Raw genomic sequence first — 25,410 nt, forward strand, 5'->3', positions numbered from 1 at the left:
TGGTAAAGCATATTTCTTCTGCAATAGTGTTCGGCACGATTTGCAACAGTATCTTGTTTTAAGACATGTAAAACCTTTCACGAATTTTCTCGTGTTGTGTATCCTATCTGTTACGGACCTCTCACGAAGTTTTTCTTGTTGCGTGTTTCGTCTGTTATTGCTTCATAAATAACAAAGTTGTGATGATTTTACAACGTACACGTTTGCCCGAAAACGTGCTGCCCCAAGCGTATGTTTTACATATTTCTTCGCGGTCCTGAATGTGTTAAATATTTGCCTCTGGATGCTTATGCATCCATTTAGCGGGAAAAAACATGAGAACGAGATATCTCGTGATCCGGCCACAACGTTCGCTCTGCTAAAAACGAGAAATCTCGTGACACGGCCACAACGTTCACTCTGCTAAAAGCGAGAAATCTCGTGACCCTATGCAATGTGTTAATTCCAGTCATCTGGGTTTTATGCTAATTAAAACTTTTGTCTGCGGTGGAATGATTGCAAGGGTGATTATAAGAAAATAATGAATACTAAATAATAATAATCAAATATTAATCAAAAAGTGCGATTAGATATGAAAAAAAGTCTGGGAACGTGATTTGTTGTATAATTAAATCTATCTATTACATTTTTAGTACGTTATTTTCCCTTTTTCCTTGTAAATTCTATATTCTTCCTCCCCTCAACTGTCATATAATTATGTTTACAAATTGACATTTTAAATTCATTATGATTTATTTTACAAAAGTAGATTCACAAACAAAATCTATAAGTAGAAGTTTAAATACCACCATTTAACATTTACGTAAACGTTTTAGACTCATTTTACCATGAAATATAACTCGGATTCCTCGTTTGCTAACTATCAGATATGCTCCGAAGTTTAATTGGAAAATCTCACATTTTCCCTGTACAACACACACCGGTTTTAATCAAGGCAAATGAGAGAATCCATTGTGACGTAGTGCGTTCCGTCTTGGAAGGGGACCCATCACGAGTCGGCCAGACCCGAAGTGGATAGCTCTCAGTATATTAAGACGAGCTCGATTAAACGCGTCGGAGAGACAGTGCCAAAGCGCGCTGTAATAATTTAGAGACACGGCGCCGGATCTGCTCGGGATACATTGTGCGGAGTTAGACGTGCACTGTTTAGATCTGTAATAAACTCTCGAATTCAAACGGGTCTGCTAATGTTTCTGGATTTATCAAGTGTACATTTTACTTTCTCATATATAAAGTATAGAGAAAATATTGTAATCGGCAGGAAATTCACTTTTGTGATTTCGACGAATATCAGGGCTCCCTGAATGCGAAAAACTCATTTTTGGCATTATGTCCGTCTGTCTGCTGCAAAGATAATTCAAAAGCCCCTTGAGCTAGACGGATGAAATTCGGTTTATGGTCTTTACACCAAAATTGTAGATTTCTCTCAAATTTTGAGCAAAGTCTATTCAGAGGAAGTCTTTCTGTCCGGCTGTTCGAATATAAAAGGACACGATAGATACAAAATGAGGAGAGCTAGATGCTTAAAATTCGGTGCTCAGATTCAGCATCTACAAGGGGTTGATCGTCTGTCGGTCTGTATTTTCAGAAGCACGTAAACGCAATAACTTAAATATATCAAATTTGGTATGGGATTTTATGACTGAAAATGTGTTTTTGTATCAAATTATGCTTTGAATTGGTTGAGAAGAAACGCGTCTAAAATATGAATTCACCTATATTAGAGAATATACGAAAACGTTTTAGGGTGACCACTTCCATTGATCACATTCCTGTACCTGAAATACAATATATGCTCAATGATAATTTGTTAAACAATGATTGTTCATGAATCGGTTCTACATTTGTATGGTTTTTTTATTTATTCGCTCTGGTGGCATAATATGTAACGAAACATGGATATATATTTTTTCCTATTGCATTTATTTATATTTAATATAATAATTTATAAATCTTTCACTCTTTTTGTTGTTGAGTGCAGGTCTTCGCACTCTCGTCTTTTCAGGTTCCTTAAAATATTTCCCTAGCCTAATAGAAGAGGAAAAAAAATTCAGTCGTGGATGAGATGCAAAAACAAAAAGTTTAAAGAGTGCTGATTCAAATTTTTTTTTTCAAAAAAAATCAATATTTCATTTATCATCTACATCCTTCTAGAATCACTTTTGAATAAATGTCGAAGAGACGAGATTTCACTATCCTTTTACCAGATCCATTGTCTTAGGTCAACGACCCTATTTAAACTGAATTATTTCTTATTGCACCATCAATCCATATTTGCTTGTTTAAATTACAAATATAAACTAGAAATTTTGTATTTTTTGAAGCCTTTAGTGTCTACGTTCAGCCAAAACTTAGATGTCAGTTTTTAACAGTATATATTTTTATCCATATTAACCCTTTAAAGGGCCATTTTTTTTCTAGTCATATTATGTTAAAATATTTTTAGGCTTGAAATTAGAATAAGAAAAGAGATTCATTTAGAGTATTAGATAAATTTAATTTGATTAATTAATTAATTGGGTTAATTAATAATTAAGTAACAAATCAAGACACATCATTTTGTATGAGATAAAGAACTGAAGCATCTAAGTTTCTGACTTACTAAAAAAATGTGTCAGAACTGATGCCAACCTACATAATTTCATACAAAGATTGATAAATTTGGTGGGAAGCATACTTCCACGGCCCTAGAAAGAGTTAATGATGGTCACAATTTAGAGATGGCATGGCATTGTATAGGTGTCCTGGATTTTGATTAGAAGTCGATTGCTGCTGCCTTAAGCGTAACTCCACTGGTGAGTGTTGTCCATCCCATTGACCAGTCTAGGCAGTTTAATCCTCGAATAATTGTTAGTTTTTGGAATCTTTGGCAGAAAGGCTTTATCACTGTTGTTCTACGGGTATGATGAAATCAAATGGATTACATCCATTTTGTTTCGTAACATTAAGCTAATCGAATCGCAGATAATTAAGGGATTATAGAGGACCAAAAAAAATTCTAATTTGTCCCTATAATATTGTGATAAAACTGCTTTAACCAGGACAAGTGGCTTCTCCAAACCTTTCTAGATAAGGTATTGTCCCAGAGAACGTCTTGCACAGTTACAGTTACAATAGTTATGAAATATTAAACTTTGGCGTGAATTTAGCATTTTTATTGAATTACTCGCATGATTTTTGGTGACTTTTTTGCTATTAATACCTCGTTTGTTATTAATAATATTTAAAAATCGAATTTGTGCTTTAGACGTCTTTTTCTCAACCGATTGAAGCAAAAAAAATTTGACACAGCTACAATTGTAGTCACAAAATTTTGTATATTTAATTTTGTACATTAATTTGTACAATTGTAGTCAATTGTAATATATTTAAGTCATTGCGATTTTGAATTTGTAGATGTGAAATCTGTATACCGAATTTCATCCATCTAGATCTCTTCATTTTATAGTTATGATGTTAATTTACATTCGAGCAACCTAACAGATAAATTTCCTCTGAGTAGATTTTGCTCAAAATTTGATAGGAATATAAAATAGGGTGTAAAGACCGTATACTAAATGTCATCTGTCTGGCTCAAAGTATTTTTAAGTTACCTTTGTCTCAGACAGACGGACGGATGGACATCCGGATATCGAATGTGTGCTTTAGATAAGTTTTTCACGGCCGATTCAAACAAAGATTTAATACAAAACAGCTCTTGTAACTACGAAATTCCATATCAAATTTTACATATTTAAGTCACTGCGTTTTGAGTGATCGCGCGTACATCGTTATGAAATTATCGGCTTACAAACGTTCCATAACCTTGTTGAATTTGGCCCAAAATTTGATACGTGTCTACACTATAGATGTGAAATCTATGTACCAAATTTTATCCATTTAGCTCTCTTCGTTTTATAGCAGTCGTGTTAAATTATATTCGAACAACTGGACAGACAGACGTCCTCTGAATTTATTTTACTTAAAATTTGATAGAAATCTACAAATTTGGTGTGAAGAACGTATACTAAATTTCAAACATCTAGCTCAAACCGTTTTTGAGTTATCTTTATCTCAGACAGACAAGTGGACGGATGGCAGACAAATATTATGCCAAAAATATGTTTTGGGAACTCAGGGAGGTCTAAAACGTGGAAATTCTTAAAACTCTCATACTTTTCGATGATTATAATACTTTCTCCATACTTCTTATTTTAGAAAGTAAAAAGTAGAACATTTTCTACTTATCATTATACGCTTTACATATCATGATTTCGATACTAGATTTTATTGGCACCACATACATGATTCCTGAAACGTAGCGTAATATGTATTGGTCAAAATTTTAAAACTTTTTAGTAATTCAGCTGGAAATAAGGAATTCAAAGTTCCATATATTTCCTTGTCGGATTTATATTTTAATTTCACAGTTTTGGAAAATCAATCAGTTACAAAGACGTTGCCCTTCCATATGCCTAACCGATAAAAAAAAATTCTGTCGATTTCATTGAACTTTCGTTACCCATAAAACTATTTATATAACGGAAATTGAACCGCTCCAGCAAACAAAGAAATTCCTCACTAAAATCCTTACTTTAAACCCATTATTATCTCAGGTAAGCATACGGGAGGTGTTTTCAAGAAAAATGGCTAATGGAAAATTCTCTTTCTTGGCACCGAACCAAACTTTAGAAGTTTGTTTTCCTCTGCATGTCCTTCGCATACCTCTAACAAAACGATTAACTATCGCGCGGAATATTTTACGAACTTCAAAAATCTGCCATATTTTTTTTTCTCTCCTCCGCCTCCTCCTTATTCTGTGTGCCCCTGGTGAACAAACATTGTTGACAAGAAAGTACGAAACAATTCGCATTTTTCTTCCAAAATCTCTAACGTCCCATTCCCCTCTCCAGAAGATACCCGGAGTCATAGCGCAGTTGATAAATGGCGAACAGATGAGACAATTTATGACAGAGAGGAATGCTGACTGTTCGGGGGTGACACCCCCACGATAAAAATACCAAAAAATGTTCCAACATTTCACTTTGACTCTTCATTAATTTCGGAGTTGTCAGTTTTTATCGTTGCTCGCCGCGTGTCGACGACGCATTTAACACTTCCGTTGAGTTAGCGTTATGGCTGGGAGATAGTCAGAGGCCAAGAGATCTTCTCGCTTCTGGCACCGAGGACTATCAGGCGAGGACAACTTCTTATCTTGGAGGACTATTTTGAAAGGGATATTTACAGATAAGATCTTGATAAGAGCTTGATGGATAGGTGAAGGGGAAACAGTATGACTATTCATAAATATTTTAAGAAGAATGGTAACTCAATCGAGTATTGGCTCTCTCTCTTGCAATGGTATTTCTTGGGTATGGCAAAAGAAAATATTTAATAGATGAATCAAAAAGTTGGAAATAAGACCTAAAATGAAATGAATCTCAAAATGCCGATACTATGCGATACTATCCTGTTAAAGATTTGGGCTGAAGCAGACTCAACCACAACTTCAGGAAAAATATTGGCTCCCTCTTGCAATGGTATTCCTTAGAATGTCAATAAAAAATGTTCAGTTGATGGATCAAAAAGTTGAAAATAAGCCGTGAAAGCGAAATGAACATCAAACTTCCATACGATAAGACGCTGTTCGACACAGTCGTATTAAAAGTTTGAGCTGCAATGGGCTTGACTTCAGCTTCAGGAAGAATATTGACTCTTTGTTGCAACAGTATTCTTAGAAAATCAATAGAAATGTTTAATAGATGTATTCAAAGAATTGAAAATATGACATGAAAGCGAAATGGGCATCAGAATGCCGTATGGTAAGACTCTATTCGACACACTTCTGCTGAAAATTTGGTTTGCGGGGCCTTAACCTTAACTTCGAGACAGTCCAAACTTCCGAATCAAAAAAATTCCAGGTACAAAATCCGCTAACATGGAAGATCCACCATATAATTAGACCTTGTGAGGGTTAAATCTGGCGTCGAGAACCAAACGTGTTCTTGATAGTATGGTAAGGTTTGTGTTGACCACTAATGAATATTACAAAATTGATTAGCTGGAATTGCAAATTATAATTACACTGGAAATTGTAAAATTCTTTCATTGCTTCAAAATGGGAAGATATTACAACTAATCTGATCTTAATCATAGTAATACGGAAGACGTTTGATATTTCGATACGCTTTTTTTTTTATATTTTAGAGAAAACTGTATTTTCATAAAATTTATTACATCGAATTAGTGTTTTAGCGTTGAATATATTACCGCATTAAAAAGAGGCAATCGACTCTCCATGGCCGAATGGTCATAGCACTGGTCTCTTAATCAAGAGATCATAAGTTCGAATCCCGCTAGAGACAATGCGATTCTCAGTCTGTGTAAATATTTAATTCCTTAATTTTATGTTTTCCTTTATTTCATGTTCCAGAAGATTCCGAACCTTTCTTTAGTTTACCAGAAAAGTGTTCTGGACTTTTCTTACTGTCTCCAGAAAAGTATTCTGGAACTTTCCCTGCTAGTATAAAAGCAGAAGATCTGTCAATCCCTGTGTTCTCAGTTCTGAGTTGAGTTAATAAATTGGTTTAGCCTCTACTTCCTGTGTGTGTCATTGCGTTCCACACTAAAGAACCTACATGACAATATTTTACAGATGAATAAGATTATTTGAAATGTTGAGAATTGCCTTCTGATTTTCTGACTACTAAATCATGATTATTTCAATTAAAATTTTTCAAGAAATCACGAAACTATTGATATATTTTTCTTCAAAAATCTAAATCCCTTTAAGGAAAACGCCCATTTTATTATTTGATTAACTGATCAAATGAATGTCCCTTTTTGGAGATACACCATGACTACCTCAGGGTAATTGTGAATTAGAGTTTCAGATGACGAATAACACATGACCTGTCACCATGCCTCTCAAAACTTGGCTTTGTTTATTCTCTAAAGTAAACCCAAAATGGCTTTATGTAGAACGCCCTCCACTAAAGAAATACAACTCTTATAGGAAAAAAGAAACAATTTGTCCTACTTTCTGGTATGTCACTTGAGCGGAAAATGGCATTATTTATGCGCCACCTTCTTATCTACGTATTTCAAGTAACTCTGAATAAGAAACTTCATTTTTCAAAAATAGGGATAAATTTTGATATTGCAAAATGAAATTTTTATTTTTCCAGATTTAATATGTTTATGGAAGCCGTATTACTGATAGCCATTTTACAATTTGGTGCTATAAAGATCCAAAATGAATGACAAAGATTGTCTTAGATTTTTCACCTTTGTTGTAATATTTTGTCTAATAAATGCATGCAGATTATTTTTTTATTGAAATTTGTAATTATTCGACAAATCTAGTTATCAGTAAATGAATCTGAATTAATTGAAATAAAATTTAATTAATTCTAATTTGCCTTTAAATTTCAATAAATAAAATGATCTTTTGGGAGCTTTCTTTTCCATTTAATCAACTATTTTTCTACAGGATTTTACTTTTTCAGCTTATTATCACAAGAAAGCAAAAACATTTTATTAGCTAAAAAACAGCAAATTTGTGATGTCTTGTTCCAATTGTTTATTTTTTATTTTATTTTTTTATTTATTTCTTTTTTGCATAACGAGACAAAAAAATTCTTATAACGAGCTAAAATAACAAAAACAATTAATGGAAATATAAGAAACCATTTTTCTTTTGTACTTTTTTTGTTTTTTAATATTTCACTAGAATAATCGTCTGCCTTTTGAAAACAAAGAAAAAATCAGCATTAATAATCCTTCATTATTTGTGTTCTGTTCTATAAAAAAAACAGTACGTATAATGCTGAATGTTCTGACTTTTGCGCTGTTGTGTTCATTTTAACGAGAATTAGTTTTTAATGAAAGAATAGAATTTTTGTTCTGTACGAAGAAATTACATTAGTTTTATTCATTATTCTTGGAAAGTAATATTTGTTTCTTTTCTGTCCTTAGGTAGATTATTTTTTGCATTTATCTTGTTTAAACACGAAAGAAACTACCTGATTCGGAACAGATTCTTTTATTAAGATGTATTCAAATCCCTTAAGCAGATTTTTTTTCCTTTGTTACTGATCCGTTTGCATTTTCTATAAGCAAATGAAAAAGTTAATTAAAGTGCTGCTTTTTTTGGCTGAAAATTTTAAAAAGGAGGTTTTAAATTGACGTTAGATAAATTAATATATTAACAAATTCTTTCAAAATTTACAGCTTACTATTTATTTCCTACACAGACTAAACAAAATTTGTATTTTTTTATATGAGCTTCAAGATATTAAAAGGGAATTATAAATCAAAGCGTTTTTATTTCATAAGTAAATTAAAAGTAAGAAAACATTTTGTGTATTAAAAGCTATTACCATTTTTTAGATTGAGTGACTAAAAACTGATAAATAAGGCTTATATTAAATTTTGCGGTGAATTAAAAAGCTTACATTCTATTGTACAGTCATGCATTTTAATGTTGTGATAAAAATGTTGTTCATTTCATAATAGAAACATTAAATTTTATTTTCTCTAATTTTGAATTTAGTATTCTTTTTCATTATAAAATCAGAATTATTAACGTTATAGTGCCAGATGTTAATACACTTAAGAGCCATTGTTAATAAATCCAAGAAAAATTAGATGAAAATTAAGTTCTATATAGTGATAACCTATAAAGAGTTTTGATAAAATTTTATGCCGTACGAAGAAACATTTATGTTAAACTTAAAAACAAAAAGAGAAAATAACATAAAGCTTATATGAAATTTTTAATGAGCAGTCGCCCTCAGAAAATGTATCTAAAATTCGTGTTACCCATGCGATATGAGTGTTTTATTGCTGTTGTTTGTCTTGTGTGGTTTTTATGTATTTTTACCGATTTATTTTTATTTTCTCGTATACGCAATATAAAGAAAGTGTAGTAATCGTCAAAAAAAGAAAAATCGAACTCGAGATTTTGACGGATTTCCACATTTTAAATCCTCCCCCCCGAGTTCCAAAAAAAAAAAAAAAACTATTTGGAAAGTGTCCGTCTGTTTGTCTTCTGTGACAAAGATAACTCAAAAATGCTTTGGGCTATACAGTTGAAATTTGGTATATGGTCTTTTCAACACATTTGCCGATTTCTATCAAATTTACAGTGAAATCTGTTCAGAAGTCCGGCTGTTTGATTATGGATTAACACGAATGGATGAAAAATGGAGAGAGCTAAGTAGATAAAATTCGGTACATAGATTTAGCTTCTATAGAGTAGACACCTATTAAATTTTGAACCAAATCCAACTACGGGTTGACTGTCTGTCGGTCTGTACTTTCAGAAGTATGCAAACGCGATAACTGAAAATATTTTAATTTAAATATTATCAAATTTGGTATGCGATTTTGTGATTACAACTTTAGTTCTGTGTCAAATTTTTGTTTCAGTCGGTTGAAAAAAACGTGTCTAAAACACAAAATCGATCTTCAGATACTATAAATGCATGTCAGGGAATAGTCGCCAAATAACTCGCCAAGGATGACACGATAGATTCAGTAAAAGTGTCAAATTCACGCTGAAGGTTTATATTTCGTAACTATTGTACGTCAATGCCAATGCAAGGCTTCCTCTGGCATGACAGATTTATTGAAGAAAGTTTTAGTTATTCCAAAGGTTATTTTTTGTCTTTTGAATACAAAATATTTCATTATAATGCCTTTTATGAATGTCTATAAGATGAATTTTATGTAAAATGCCAAGCATTTCTTCTTATATAGTTTTGGAATGCATTTCGTATCGTGTAAGGGAAACCTGTTTGAGTGATTTTTCCTGCAAATCCCTCGTGCACTCACTAATAAAGATGTTATCTCCCTCTACATCGCATACAAATCGTGATCTTCGGCTAAGGTTGTTATCACTCAAGTCCTCAGTTTTTTATTTTCAAAGTCCCGCACATGGCCATTTTGTGCTTCGTTTAACAGAAAAGAAAATTATCTTTTTATAGTTAAATGATTCAAAACTTTCACAAAGAACTAAAATTTTAAGAAGAAAATATCGTATAATAAATTTATCTATTGTTTCGTTTCCATATATTCGCATGTATAGTTCTACAAATGAACAACCCCTTTATGGCTAACCAGAAAAACTTCCTGTGTATGGATTTCTTTCAAGTATGACAGAAATCTACACATTCGGTGTAACGTCTATTTAACGAATTACATGCATCTAGCTTCAAAAATTTTTGAGTTATTATATTTACAGGCAGAGAAACATCATTACAAAAATTAATTTTTCGGATGCAAAAGGAATGGAAATTCGTCGAAATCTCGATTTTTTTTGACACGCCTACATACTTTCTCTCTGTGTACTTCTATGCTTGAAAGTAAAAAGGGATGTGATGCTCCGGCGGGACAAAGAGCATTTAGTTGTCAGATGATTACGTCGCTCATGAATATTAATATTATTCTAGTTATATCTGTAACACACAGAATGTTTCGTACGATGATAAGAGGAATAATTTTTTAAATGCATGGAAACCATTCATCCAATTCAAATCTATTAACTTCTGTTATAAAATCCAAAGTCCTCAGCCAGAATGGTCTTCTCAGACCTTTCTCGCATATCCTTAGTGATTATATTTTACAATTTTCTGATTAGAATTATTTTTTTGTTTAAATCTCTCATTCCCTTGAAACATTTTAGCTAAGGTAATTTAAACCCCTGTCCCAAATACAAGATTTTTCCACCTTTCGACTGAGAAAAGCTACATTTGGGACCAATAAAGAGCATACCACATTATTTTAAATTACTATCGGGTTGCTAGATTAGTATCTATATCACTATTATATCTGTCTAACTTGCACAATATAACAATATTAAACAGTGTAACCACAATCTCCGAGCTATACTTTCATTTCTTAAAGATTTTGTTTTAACATTTTGGACCCGTAGAAGTAATCCGATGCATAATTATTTATCAAATACAAGGATTGCTCCGAAAAATGTATATAAATATATACAATTTATTGCTCCGAAAAAAATAAATGTATATGACATAATAAACGTCTTTTATCATCAATATCACCTGGTTTCTGCTCCCACATTATATATATATAATGTGGGGGCAGAAACCAAACCATATATAATAGTTTACAGTTGAATTTCCCCGAAAAATTCATTTATATCGTCTTACATTTCTGTAGGAGTTTTTAAAAATCAAAATTTGAAAGATAAACAAATAAAATATCAAACGGATGCATCATCTTGAATAGTGTCTAAGAAAAGGTATCCGAGTGCAAAGGGTTAACATTCATACAACTAGCTTGTTGCATTTTTGAATCACTCGTATAACACTTACATGCATTCGAATATACATACCTGAAGATAACTAAATCAAAGGTGATCTGAATTATAAAGGTGACACGCATTTATAATTCAGGTGATATCCCATAAGCCAAATTTCATTGATACGGGTAATGGTTTTGAGTTTTGTTATGCACACTTTCTATTTTTCCATGAATTTTTCCAAAATTTGATACAAACTAGTCATTGCTATCTGATATTGTTATACTAAATGCCATTCTTCGAACTCCTCTAAAGGCCGCGGTGGCCTAGTGGTAAGATTTCGACCTTGGGGAGGGCTCAAAGTTCGAAACCATATTCCACTAAAATTCCGCTGTGTGTGCGGTCCTTATGAACGTTATATCTAATTTCGTACTCCAAACGTCTTCCCGCTAATGTGATGTGGACATTTGAAGCGGGAAGTACAAGTGCTGTTCGTACAGTGCAGGTTTCAAAATGACGAGATCCGTTCCAAAATAGTCCTAGTGTTGCTTCAAACTGGAAGTTAATATAACTAAACTGATTAAAAGAACTTGTCACATTTCTTAGTTGTCATGTTAACAGATATAATTTCAAAAATGTGTTTTTGAGATTCAAAGAAGTGTTGAAAGTGAAGTTGAACCGAAATTTACAAGCTTTTTTGTGCTGCATATCCTAAAAGGAAAATCAGATATCTGAAATAAAGCGTTAGCAAATATCACAGAATTTATCGACTTTAGCTTAACAACGAAAGAAAATAGTGTCTGTGTAACTGAGAGTCGCAGATAATCTGCATCTGCTGCTTGTCTATTAGACACATCGATACCATTTTTTGTTTGTACAGATAATCATTAGTAGTTCTGTTTTTTCTTCTTCACAAGAAAAAGGTGAGTCAGTTGACTCGTCGATTCGGATGCATCGCCGGAGTTCGTGACAGAAGTCATCAACCTAATGACTTCTTTGAGTGGACTATATTAGCAAACTCAACGTGGACTCAAGGGAAACTTTTGTTTGATACTGTGGGCGTGGAATGCGTGCAGAGTACTGCAATTGGAATCCTTTTCCTGTCTGAATAATTAAACGAAAAAAGAGTTCTAAAAAGTGTATTTTGATTTTACTAAGGAATTCCTTTGCAAGTAAATTCAAATGAGAGAATTAGACATTTACATTTTTCGGCTTCAGACTGTAAATTATGTTGTTTAAAAATGACTCGGATTTTACATATTAAATATCCATGAAAGGGATTTTTGGCGACACATCTTCAGCCATTTCATTTCAAAGTGAAAAATTAGATAATTTCATTTTGTTAAAGACAATTAACACTAGTTTACGGACATTTCTTATATACCTATCTCTACGACATACGTCAATTTGATGCGTGAATGACTATATATCTTTAAAGAAAAAACAACCACTTAGAAAGCAATATAATTTTATTCCATAAGTAAATAATAAAAATATAAGGTATACATTTATAGGAAGTATTTATTGTTCAAAAATTTTAGTATACATTATTTCAATATTTTGCATTCATTTCGCGCATATTTTTACACAAATACTCAACTGTGTTTCTACTCTTTACGCAAACAATCTTTTCACATATTTTACAAGTATTATTGTCCAATTTGTTAACCCTTGCGTTCTTGTGAAATGCTAGGTGACGGGTGATTATGATCTATGCTTTTGTATTTTTATCTTCTGCAAGTTTATTGGATAATTAAAATAGAAAAGCCTTTAGGATAGTCTTGATGTAATATATTCTTGTATAAGACCTATGCGTTTATTGCCACTAAATCCCAAATGTTGAAAAACAGCAAGAGAGGCCATCAAAAAGATGCTGCCTTGATGGTACATTTGGACGCCATTTGATATACTATGCCTACTCCAAACTTTGTCTCATTGTAATATCCTATTGTCTCCGGGATATGTTTATTATAATCTTTTAACACTAGATTTACGATTGCGTCAAATTGACACACATTCGTAAAGATAAGTATGCCACATAGAGAATTACAATATTTCAACACGATAGAAGAAAATAGACATCAATATATATTTACCTCGTTCAGCAGATAAAAGTCAGTGCAAGAGATAAAATAAAAATGCGAGCTGTGCTTATAATTTTCCTTATAATATTTTAAATGTGTGAAAATGACGCGTTTTCATAAACCTAGTGTTAAAGATCGGACTTTCAACCCTTTTGAATTGATTCGATTATCATATTGATGTTCTTCTGAAATTTTCTTTACGCATTCAAACGTTGTATTCAGGCACTTCATATCTTCATCGTTTAATGTTGTTAATGGTTGTCGGGCAGACTCAATGACTTTGTCTTCTGATGATCAGCCCACCTGTCATTTCCTGATGATATTTTTGCTCATGAATTTTCATTCGATGACTATTCCATTTGATGTTACCTAAAATCCATACAGGATTGTGATTGTAATGTTGAGTCAATTTATATTTGATCTACCGAGTGCTGTATTTATCTTTTTTTTATTTATGACATACAAAACGTTTAATCAAACTAAATTGTAAAAAAAAAAAAATCTTTCAAGATTTTAATGAATTTTCTCTTTTCTCACATTCCAGAGTTCGAAAAAAAACTTTAGAATTTTTTTATCTGTCTGACGATTTATAAAATTACCGAGTTCGAATTCTTGACGATTGCTTTACTTTCTCTATACTATGAGAAAGTAAAAATTCCACTGTTTGATTTCCCTAAAATTGATTATTTTATAATAATTGCGCTATGCAACAAATTGACAGACACTCCTATTTTCTCATATACACAAGTGCAATTTTCGATACGGAAACCGAAATGATGGTAGTTCCATCGAGTTTCGTAACTGCATACATAATACGTTATATTAAATTCAAAACTAAGCTGATTCTTTCATCCATTCATTCATTGCATAAGTAAGTTCAAATTACATATATTACTTTCATTGCATAGCTGCATCCGTATTATGTGTACTTAATTCAAAACTAGGCTGATATCCTATTTCATTCATCCGTTTAATTGCCTTAAGGGAGCAGTGGGACACTATTAGGCATTTTTGGGAATTACTCAGTTAAGGTTATGAAATTTTTTATGCATATAATATAAATACGTCAAATTTCTTAAAAAAACATTTGAAACGAAATATATATCTTTTTAATTTCTTCTTTTATTTATTTATTTTTTTACCCAATTACCTAATATAAATTTATTTGGAACAAAACTACATAGGATTTTGTCATTCCAATTAATAATATTTTAGAAATATTTTTATGCACACTTACCGAATTTTCTTAGGAATTTTATGTTTTTCTGAACTAAAATCGACTTTTAACTATCTAAAAAAAAACTCGAAACATAAAATGCATACCCCATTTTCTTTAACCCTTTCTAGGGCCGTGGGAAGTATGCTTCCCACCAAATTTATCAATATTTGTATGAAATTTTGTAGGTTGGCGTAAGTTCTGAGAAATTTTTTTAGAAAGACAGAAACTTAGATGCTTCAGTTCTTTATCTCAAACAAAATGATGTGTCTTGATTTGTTACTTAATTATTAATGAACCGAATTAATTAATGAATCAAATTAAATTTATCTAATAAGCTAAAGCCCTTTTCTTATTCTAATTTCAAGCCTAAAAATATTTTAACATAATATGACTAGAAAAAAAATGGCCCTTTAAAGGGTTAAATGTTTGTCCGAAATCTTTATCATTAATTTCATTTCATTTCTTCAAAAATGAAGACACCTGGTGCCTTTCAAAGATATTTTAAACTAATTGCAATATCATATCTAGAAAAGACATTAAGATGTAATTTTTTTTCTTCTTAACCCATCAAATATTTATTTTATTGAACAATACATTTTATAACTTTGCTTTAGTAGAATATAAGCATATTTTGGTGAGGAAACGATAAAAATTAAATTTCCCGTTTTCGTCCATTTTTGCTCATTTCAAAGTCCACTGTCCCCTTAACATGCATTCAAGGCGATTTTTAAATTCGATTATGTATGTTTAATAATAATGAAAATTTTTCTTAACTCTTTCAATTTAGATAGATTCGATGAGCACCAGAAACAAAATAATAACATCCAAGTAATCCTCAAAGTTGATTGCAAGAATATTCTGTGGTTAAATATAAATATAACTTCTCCCCATTCTCAAATCAAATTTTAAGGAAGGAAGGAAGGAAAAAAACTGTAAAAATATATAAAAAAAAAGAGGTCATTTTGTTAAAAATTACAGTAATGGCTAAAAGCAAAGTTGCTTCAACTTGATAAAGGGATTGTTCGAAAACAGGAGTGAAAGAAAAGAGGAAAGGACATTAAAGAAATTGGAGCACAAAAACTTCTCCACGCTGAGGGATGCAAGGCAGGAAAAAGAAAATTGCTGAAGTTGGTAACATCCTTCAAATTGAATATCTCGGAAACTTCCCTGAAAGAAGTCGCTAAATATCACCTTTTCGATGAAAAAGTGGAGTTCGAGATCTAATCCCCCCCCCCCCACCTCTGCTATAGAGAGAATAAAAAAAAATCGCAAAAGCTTCCAAAGATGGCTCAAAATAGTTTTGTGGCGGTCTTTTTACCGAACAGACCCGAGAAAGGGTTTGATACATTCTGAATACTTCTTTAAAATTTCGATTAAACAAATTTTGAACTCTGTATTGTTCAAAATAATGACATCAGAGAAAGATAAGTAAATGAAAAAAGGAGTGGTCTTTCCAAAACTTTCTCGCATTCTCTGTAATAAACTTAAGTAAATGAAAAGAGCAGGAGTGGTCTCTCCATAACTTTCTCGCATTCTCTGTAGTAAACTTAAGTAAATGAAAAGAGCAGGAGTGGTCTCTCCATAACTTTCTCGCATTCTCTGTAGTAAACTTAAGTAAATGAAAAGAGCAGGAGCGGTCTCTAAAAAACTTTCTCGCATTCTCTGTAGTAAACTTAAGTAAATGAAAAGAGCAGGAGTGGTCTCTCCATAACTTTCTCGCATTCTCTGTAGTAAACTTAAGTAAATGAAAAGAGTAGGAGTGGTCTCTCCATAACTTTCTCGCATTCTCTGTAGTAAACTTAAGTAAATGAAAAGAGCAGGAGTGGTCTCTCCATAACTTTCTCGCATTCTCTGTAGTAAACTTAAGTAAATGAAAAGAGCAGGAGTGGTCTCTCCATAACTTTCTCGCATTCTCTGTAGTAAACTTAAGTAAATGAAAAGAGCAGGAGTGGTCTCTCCATAACTTTCTCGCATTCTCTGTAGTAAACTTAAGTAAATGAAAAGAGTAGGAGTGGTCTCTCCATAACTTTCTCGCATTCTCTGTAGTAAACTTAAGTAAATGAAAAGAGCAGGAGTGGTCTCTCCATAACTTTCTCGCATTCTCTGTAGTAAACTTAAGTAAATGAAAAGAGTAGGAGTGGTCTCTCCATAACTTTCTCGCATTCTCTGTAGTAAACTTAAGTAAATGAAAAGAGCAGGAGTGGTCTCTCCATAACTTTCTCGCATTCTCTGTAGTAAACTTAAGTAAATGAAAAGAGCAGGAGTGGTCTCTCCATAACTTTCTCGCATTCTCTGTAGTAAACTTAAGTAAATGAAAAGAGCAGGAGCGGTCTCTAAAAAACTTTCTCGCATTCTCTGTAGTAAACTTAAGTAAATGAAAAGAGCAGGAGTGGTCTCTCCATAACTTTCTCGCATTCTCTGTAGTAAACTTAAGTAAATGAAAAGAGTAGGAGTGGTCTCTCCATAACTTTCTCGCATTCTCTGTAGTAAACTTAAGTAAATGAAAAGAGCAGGAGTGGTCTCTCCATAACTTTCTCGCATTTTCTGTAATAAACTTGCCACGCCAGAGAACGCCTTCCATGGCAATGGAGTGCAACAGTTACGAAATATTAATATTTGGCATAAAGGGCATTTTTGCTTCACTATCGTGTCATCCTTGGCGATTCATCTCTGGCATGCAGTTAATAGTATTCTAAAACCGAATTTGTGTGTTAGACGAATTTGGCACAGTATTACATTTGTAGTCCCAAAATCACCTACCAAATTTGATATATTTAAGTCATCGCGTTTTTGAATGATCGCGTTTACACGTTTCTGAAAGTATAGACCGACAGATGGTCAACCTGTAGTTGGATTTGGCTCAAAATTTGATAGGTGTCAACACTGTAGATGTTGGTGTACACAATTTCATCCATCTAGCTTTCTTCGTTTTGTAGCTATCATGTAAAATTATATTCGAACCACCGGATAGACAGACTTCCTCTAAACAGATTTGCTCACACTTTGATAGAAATCTACAAATTTGGTATAAAGACCGTATACCAAATTCCAACCATCTAGCTCAAGGTGTTTTTGAGTTATCTTTGTCACAGTCAGACAGATGGACATTTTCCAAAATGGGTTTAGAGAACTCATAGAGGTCTAAAACGTGGAGATACGTTAAAATTTCGAGTTTTTAACGATTACCGTACTTTCTCAATATTCCATATACGAGAAAGTAAAAAGTTAGACGTATGAAATTTGGTATATGTTCCATTATCAAATTTCGATATCTATATCAAATTTTGGAGTTCTGGTTAAAAGGAAGAGATTTAATATCCAATTCTCTTTTTACTGTGCAAAAACAGTTTCAAAAATCCTCTATAAATTGCAAGTATACGAGAAAATATTGAAAGAAGATTATTTCAGCCGATTATCTTTCCAGTGGATCTAAAAACAAAATTCTCATTCGATTATCAATGTTCGCCAATACACAGTCCTGTCTGTCTTGATTGAAGAGTTAACGGAGATTCAGTTTTCGTGTTCTAAGAAATATCTTTGCATCTGGATATCTGATTTTTTAGTTGACCGTTTAAATTAAATAAAGATCAGTTTTAATTCATTTACAGCTCCCGGGATTGAATCACTGCAGATACTGAAATGCAATGGAAATGAAATTTAATTAATACTATAGTGAGAACTTTCAGAGATAATATAACAATCTAGACTATATATATATATCATCTTAAATATGTGCAATGTATGAAGCTTATGAATTTTTTTACCTTTTGTCTAAAATGTTTTAATCTTTTTTTTTATTATTGAAGACATTGTAAGAATAGCGTGACATTTTCATCAATTTAATATGAATTTTTAACCATATTCTTCGGAAGTGGTCTCCTGTCATAAAAGTGGAGGTGTTTCATTTTTCACTCATTTCCTGATAGCCGAGTGTTCCGAAATTCAGCCCAGGTGTGTTCCCGAACATAATACAATATTTTTATGTTTCCAGAAGTGAATGAGGTGATAAATTTTGTTCAGTATGAGAGATGTCATTTAATGATAAAATTCAAAAGACTTCGTTAAAATACAGATCGACAGATGGTTAACCTCTTGATGGATTTAATTCCAAATTTGATACTCTATATTATAGATGCTACTCTTGTTTACTAAATTTTGTCTATTTAGCCCTCTGCGTTTTGTTGTTATCATCTTCACTTACATTTAAGCAGATGTGTTTCTTTGTATGGTTTTCATTCAAAATTTAATATGAAGACCACATACCAAATTTCATCCATTTAACTCGAAGCAGTTTTGAGCTATGGATCTCAAAGACAAGCAGACACAATTCCAAATATATATTGATTCAAAGAGACCCGAAACGTAGAAATTTGTCAAAATCTTGGCGTTGATTTTTTTTTTTTTTTTATGATTTGTGATGGAATGAAGATCAATATTATCCTTGTAATGGAAGCAATAGGACGTATGTTTTCAGGAACATTTCTTTAACAATCACATTTCACACAAGACAAACACAAAACACGAAGACAAGACAAGGCATTAATGCGCGCACTCCCTAGATCTTCTTGATGCCTCTCATTATAATTGTAATCGCAATGCACTATGGGATGCGTACCTAATCAGGCCTCGCCATCTATTATCCAAAAGAGAAGATGGAGTAATGCAACTGCTACATATTAAAAATACTTTCTCTTTTTTGTACTTCAAACACAAGAAAGTAAAAAAAAAATCATTTGTATGATATGACGATTTGGAAGACAATTTGCGGAAGAACAAAAATGATACTAAGCAATGACACTTTATTTTCCCCGATTTTGAAGAAAAAACAGAACATAATTATCCTTCATGTACTAATTAATAATAATTTTGCATTTGAAAAAAAACACTGTACTTGCAATTTTATCTAATAAAATCTAGTTAAAGTGAAAAATAAATGATGCCTCATAAATATTGAGCTGAAAATGAAAAATTAATTAATTTATAATGAATTTTTAATAGCTATTAAATTTTAAGTCGCATTTTTAACTAAGATTGTTTAGAAATTGTTCTATTAAACCATTCTTTCTATGAGGAAATTTAGAAATACAACAGACATAACAGTTATTAATTACAATAACTGAATATGTCATATCATTTATTGATTTTTTTTAACAAAAGAATTTACCTTCGCCCCATTTAACCCTTTCAAAGGGCCATTTTTTTCTAGTCATATTATATTAAAATATTTTTAGGCTTGAAATTAGAATAAGAAAAGGGATTCATTTAGCTTATTTATTAATTATCATTAATAAATAATAAATTATTAATCAAATTAATTAATTTATTTATTTGATTAATTAATTTGGTTAATTAATAATTAAGTAACAAATCAAGACACATCCTTTTGTCTGAGATAAAGAACTGAAGCATGAAAGTTTCTGACTTACTAAACAAATTTGTCAGAACTTATGCCAGCCTACATAATTTCATACAAATATTGATAAATTTGGTGGGAAGCATACTTTCCACGGCCCTAGAAAGGGTTAAAATTCATTTCTGAAATTTTACTCATATTTACTGAATAGAACTGAAGTGAAAGTAAGATTCATTTGCATACATGCATCTTCAAATACATTTGCGGCATTCAAATATCCTGCATCTTTATAATTCAAAAAATAATGACAGTTTCGACGGGTTTCATATTTTTACAAGGCTTCTACAATTCTTAAGAATTTTCCTAGAATTTTGAAATATTTGATGGGAGAAAAAAAAGTTATTCTCTACGAAACTGTTCGAATATTCGACAAATTCGAATATATCGTGTTCGGTTTCTGAAATATAATTGGTTCACCATCGGAATGCAGAACTGAAGGGAGCTTTTCGAAATTGAAAAGTAAAAAAAGAAAAGAAGAAAAAAAAAAGTACAGAAAAATTTCACTTCATATTTTCGGCTCAGTCGTAAAATATCGTAAAACATCTCTTCGTTTCGCTTCCCATAATTCCTTTCGCGAACATCCGAGTCCTGTTTGTCGTATTCGATTCTGATTTCTCCCGGCGAATGCATTAAGAATACGACTTCTGAAACCGATTGTATTCCGCATTTCCCTCTGACAAAAATGCTACTGTTTCTAACAAAAAGAGAAAAAAAAACTGTTTTGTTTTTATAAAGAAATATCGGTTTGTATCAAAACAGGATATATATTTCATTTTCGAAAAATATTGATTTTTCTTATGTTATTTGAATATTGTTGCAACGTATGAATTAAAACTGTCGTTATATTTGGAAACACTATATAATATGCTACGATTAATGCATTTAATCAATTATAATAAATAATAACCGCTGTTAATATTTACAATTATCTTTATATAATATTTAATCTATATTAAATCGATCGGCTATGGTTTATATATATATATATATAATATAATATTTTTAAATCTAATTTAGACTTAATTTCATAATTTTTATTTTAATTTAATCCATATTAACTTAATTCTAAAATGTTCCCTTATTTCCTGATCCAGTTCCACCTTTTTCTATTTATTTATTTATTTAATTAAGGCTACACTAGTCCTGTAAAACTTCTTTAATCAGCGCTTTGCAACATAGCCATATCTGGCTTTTGCGGCATTAAAATCCAATTAATCAGTACTTTCACGCGTTCCAAGTGAAGGGATAAAAATATGTTATTCTGAGCAAATTCTTTTAAAAGATACCTATATTTCCCTTTCCTATGTCTACACATGTCAAAGAATCCCTATCAGAATCTCAAAGTGTGAAATCACGGAGAAAAATATTTTACTCTCTTTCGCTGTCTTTGCTCTTGTGCCGCGCTGTATATTGACGTATTTCGTCGCTTCTTTCTTGTACATATTATGCCTCCCGGGATGGAATAAAGCGAAGTTTAAAAATTAAAAAGTGTATTCTCTCTCTTCGACCACGAAGCTGTTAAAAAAATATGTTTTTACATTATAATGTGTTTATAGTGTAAAAATTCTAATAATGTTAGTCTGGCTATTTGCAAATTATCAAAATTATTCAATAAGAATCGAATTTTTAAAATTAAATTTATTATATAAAAAGTTATGCAATCCATTCTTTATTTTTTACTCGGGATGATGTAAAAATTATGATGTATTTCATTTGCCAGTATGAGGAAACGTTATATTTTTACAGAAAATTGTACGGTGAGAAGGTCAAAAAGTCACAAAATTTCACAAAAAAAACATAAAACACTGTAAAATACAGCCGAAATGCTCACAAAGGCAGCACTTTCAGAAATCAACAATACATATACGAACAGCAAATAGTTATTAAATTCCTACAGTGAAGTTAGAGAGCTCGTTCCAAAAGAGATCGTTGTGTGTTTTGTCCTCTAATATTGACAGCTATAGGCTCCTTGATACGCTATAGAAACTTCTAAATGTATCATTGATCGCTTCTCTTCATAGAGATATTAATAAAATTCTTGTATTTTCCAGAACTTTCATGTTACTAATAGATACCAGACGAATGCGGGATCATTGTTTTGCCCTTTATTAGGAATATCAGTAATTCTTTCTAGATTACTACGAGACTGACCGTGTAAAGAAATAATATTGCAGATTTGTAACTATATTCTGTTTGAATGTATTTGTAAAGTATTTTGCAAGAATTTCTGTAATATTTTTTTTCTTTATACAAAATTTATACATACCGATTTTTTTTATCAGAAACTTTTATGTTCGATATGTAGAAGTACGATTACTTTTTTATCTTGATGAGATTTTTGAATTATATTTCTTGAATAGTAATTTTTACAGTGCGATATGAACCGCAGACCTGATTCGTCTTCTTCTCTCGTGTGCAGGTAATGGCACTATCGAGTTCAACGAGTTCTGCTTCATGATGTCCAACAAGATGAAGGAGCGCGATAGCGAGAAGGAGCTGAAGGAGGCGTTCCGTGTCTTCGACAAGAACGGCGACGGCTTCATCTCGGCTCCTGAGTTGCGGAACGTCATGACGAACCTCGGAGAGAAGCTCACCGACGAGGAGGTCGAGGATATGATCAAGGAGGCCGATCTGGACGGGGACGGGCTTGTCAACTACGACGGTCAGTACCTCTGCCGCTCCTTTCTTTTAGATTTGAAATTCGAATAACACATTTCTGTTATTTAAATTTTTAAGTTCAATTAAAAAATCTTCGTCCAGATTATCATTCAGAAGTGATTGTAATTATTAGAATGCTAAAAAAATACTAAATTTTTGACATCGCAGGTTGTAAGTATTCAGTACGACTTGAATCAGCATGCGTCCTCTTGAAATTCTCGATCTTTCCAAATTAACTGGAGTATGTCTGTCATTTCTTTTAATGGTGTAGATTCAACTAAAAGTCTTTTTTCAGATTCGAAAACAAATAATCATTGAAAAGTTGTTGTTATTATCAGAATGCTCGGAATATACTCGATATCACAGCTTGTAAGTATTCAGTGCGACCCATCAGCATAGCCGTATACGTCCTTATGAAAGTCTCGATCTTCCCAAATTAACTGGAGTATGTCTGTCATTTCTTTTAATGGTGTAGATTCAACTAAAATTCTTTTTTCAGATTCGAAAACAAATAATCATTGAAAAGTTGTTGTTATTATCAGAATGCTCGGAATATACTCGATATCACAGCTTGTAAGTATTCAGTGCGACCCATCAGCATAGCCGTATACGTCCTTATGAAAGTCTCGATCTTCCCAAATTAACTGGAGTATGTCTGTCATTTCTTTTAATGGTGCAGATTCAACTAAAAGTCTTTTTTTTTCAGATTCGAAAACAAATAATAATTGAAAAGTTGTTGTTATTATCAGAATGCTCGGAATATACTCGATATCACAGCTTGTAAGTATTCAGTGCGACCCATCAGCATAGCCGTATACGTCCTTATGAAAGTCTCGATCTTCCCAAATTAACTGGAGTATGTCTGTCATTTCCTTTAATGGTGCAGATTCAACTAAAAGTCTTTTTTTCAGATTCGAAAAGAAATAATCATTGAAAAGTTGTTGTTATTATCAGAATGCTCGGAATATACTCGATATCACAGCTTGTAAGTATTCAGTGCGACCCATCAGCATAGCCGTATACGTCCTTATGAAAGTCTCGATCTTCCCAAATTAACTGGAGTATGTCTGTCATTTCCTTTAATGGTGCAGATTCAACTAAAAGTCTTTTTTTCAGATTCGAAAAGAAATAATCATTGAAAAGTTGTTGTTATTATCAGAATGCTCGGAATATACTCGATATCACAGCTTGTAAGTATTCAGTGCGACCCATCAGCATAGCCGTATACGTCCTTATGAAAGTCTCGATCTTCCCAAATTAACTGGAGCATGGCCGTCTTCTTTATGTTGAATATGACTCGAATTTTCAGATCGTCCAGATGTGTTGATAAAATTAAAACACAATACAAAGAAATAATAAACCTTCATTTTACTAGTTAGAGAAGCACAATAAAATGACTAATATCAATTTGCCAAATCCTTTTGGCCATAGTATACTGTGGGGAACTCGCAACTGGCCTGCGATTCATGCTACACTTTGTTAAGAGTACTCCAGAACTCTCGAATACCCTTGTTAATTGCACGAGATGTTTACAGAAATGACTAATAATTATGACTAGAAAGAGTATGGAATATATACAATAGAAAGTGAATAAATACAACGGCACTTGCTGCTTGGTGTTATTCAAAACAATATTAATTGTTAAGAAGCTTTTCATTAAGGAAACTTTTGTCTTTCAAGTGCCAGAGATATTTAAACAGTATATGATTATTAAATACCAGTTAGCTCAGTAAAATGAGATTGCCCCGATGAGAATTTAAACTCTTTAGCACATATGTTCCTGACCTTCTCTTCAACTCTTTATAACTCTAAAGAAACTCTTCATAAAGAAATCTTCTGATTTTTATGTGGATGTGTGCCGTCTTTCTGAAACAAAAATTCGTCACTTTCAGCCTGTAATTTTCGAGGAGGACCAGTTTCTCATCATTTTCAGAAACTGTTTTTCGGTTATCCCATTTAGTAAGTTTGGCGAGAAATTAAAATAACTGGCAACTCTAGAAGAAGACAGGAAATAAAAAAAAAAAAAAAAAAAAAAAAAAAAAAACAGCCGAAGGATACACAAAATTAGCATTTGCGGAAATCGAGAGCGCACTTGCTAATAGCAAATAATTAAAAAGAAAACAGCTCAGCGAATGCAACTAGAGGTGACTCTGCGATCGCCAATCCAAAGAAAGAATTCATTGGACTGTGACTTTTTACACGCCTTCGAGTTTATATAGATTCTTTAACAAGGCATGGGGTCTTCTAGAAGAATTCTCACATTTTGAGTTCTAATAAAGATATTTTCATAATTCTTATATTTTCTAGAACCTTCATTTTTGTCGTTAAGATAAGGAATCATTAAGATGGTATCTGCTGAGACTCTACCTGAATTTCATTTCATTCAGTCGTTTCTCCGCTAATAAGATTCAAAGATGTGGGATCGTAATGTGAAATAATCCACTCGTTATTAATCTGACTCCATTTTATTATCTATCTATATTACAATTCTATTTACATGCTATATTTATATTTAGTTGCCATATACAAAAACATACATTGGTTTTGCGCGCAGTTAATTCTGATTTTAGAGTTGTAAAAGCAAGTTATAGCTCTAGTATGATTAAAGTTAAAATTAGTTTTTAGCCAAAGGCGCTCGTAACAGTATCCATTAAAATATCTAGAAAACACTCCTCCTTATCAAGAAACTAAATGTGCAGGATTGTAGGAGAAGTCATGTTACAGGATTATAGCTATATAACGACAAAAATGAAGGTTCTAGAAAATATAAGAATTATGAAAATATCTT

At 32.1% G+C, this 25,410-nt stretch overlaps 1 protein-coding gene across 3 annotated transcripts in view; it reads left to right on the forward strand.

Annotated features, from left to right (window-relative positions):
* LOC129981865 (calmodulin-A-like) overlaps positions 1 to 25,410 on the forward strand; it is a 315,003-nt gene that overhangs the window by 281,005 nt on the left and 8,588 nt on the right. For all 3 annotated transcript variants that reach the window (XM_056092901.1, XM_056092900.1, XM_056092899.1), the window contains one exon: positions 22,384 to 22,626. In XM_056092901.1, coding sequence (XP_055948876.1) covers positions 22,384 to 22,626 — 243 coding nt within the window. The remainder of the gene's footprint in view (positions 1 to 22,383; positions 22,627 to 25,410) is intronic.

Source organism: Argiope bruennichi, chromosome 8, assembly GCF_947563725.1.
Source record: "Argiope bruennichi chromosome 8, qqArgBrue1.1, whole genome shotgun sequence".
In the NCBI taxonomy this organism is placed as follows: Eukaryota; Metazoa; Arthropoda; class Arachnida; order Araneae; family Araneidae; genus Argiope; species Argiope bruennichi.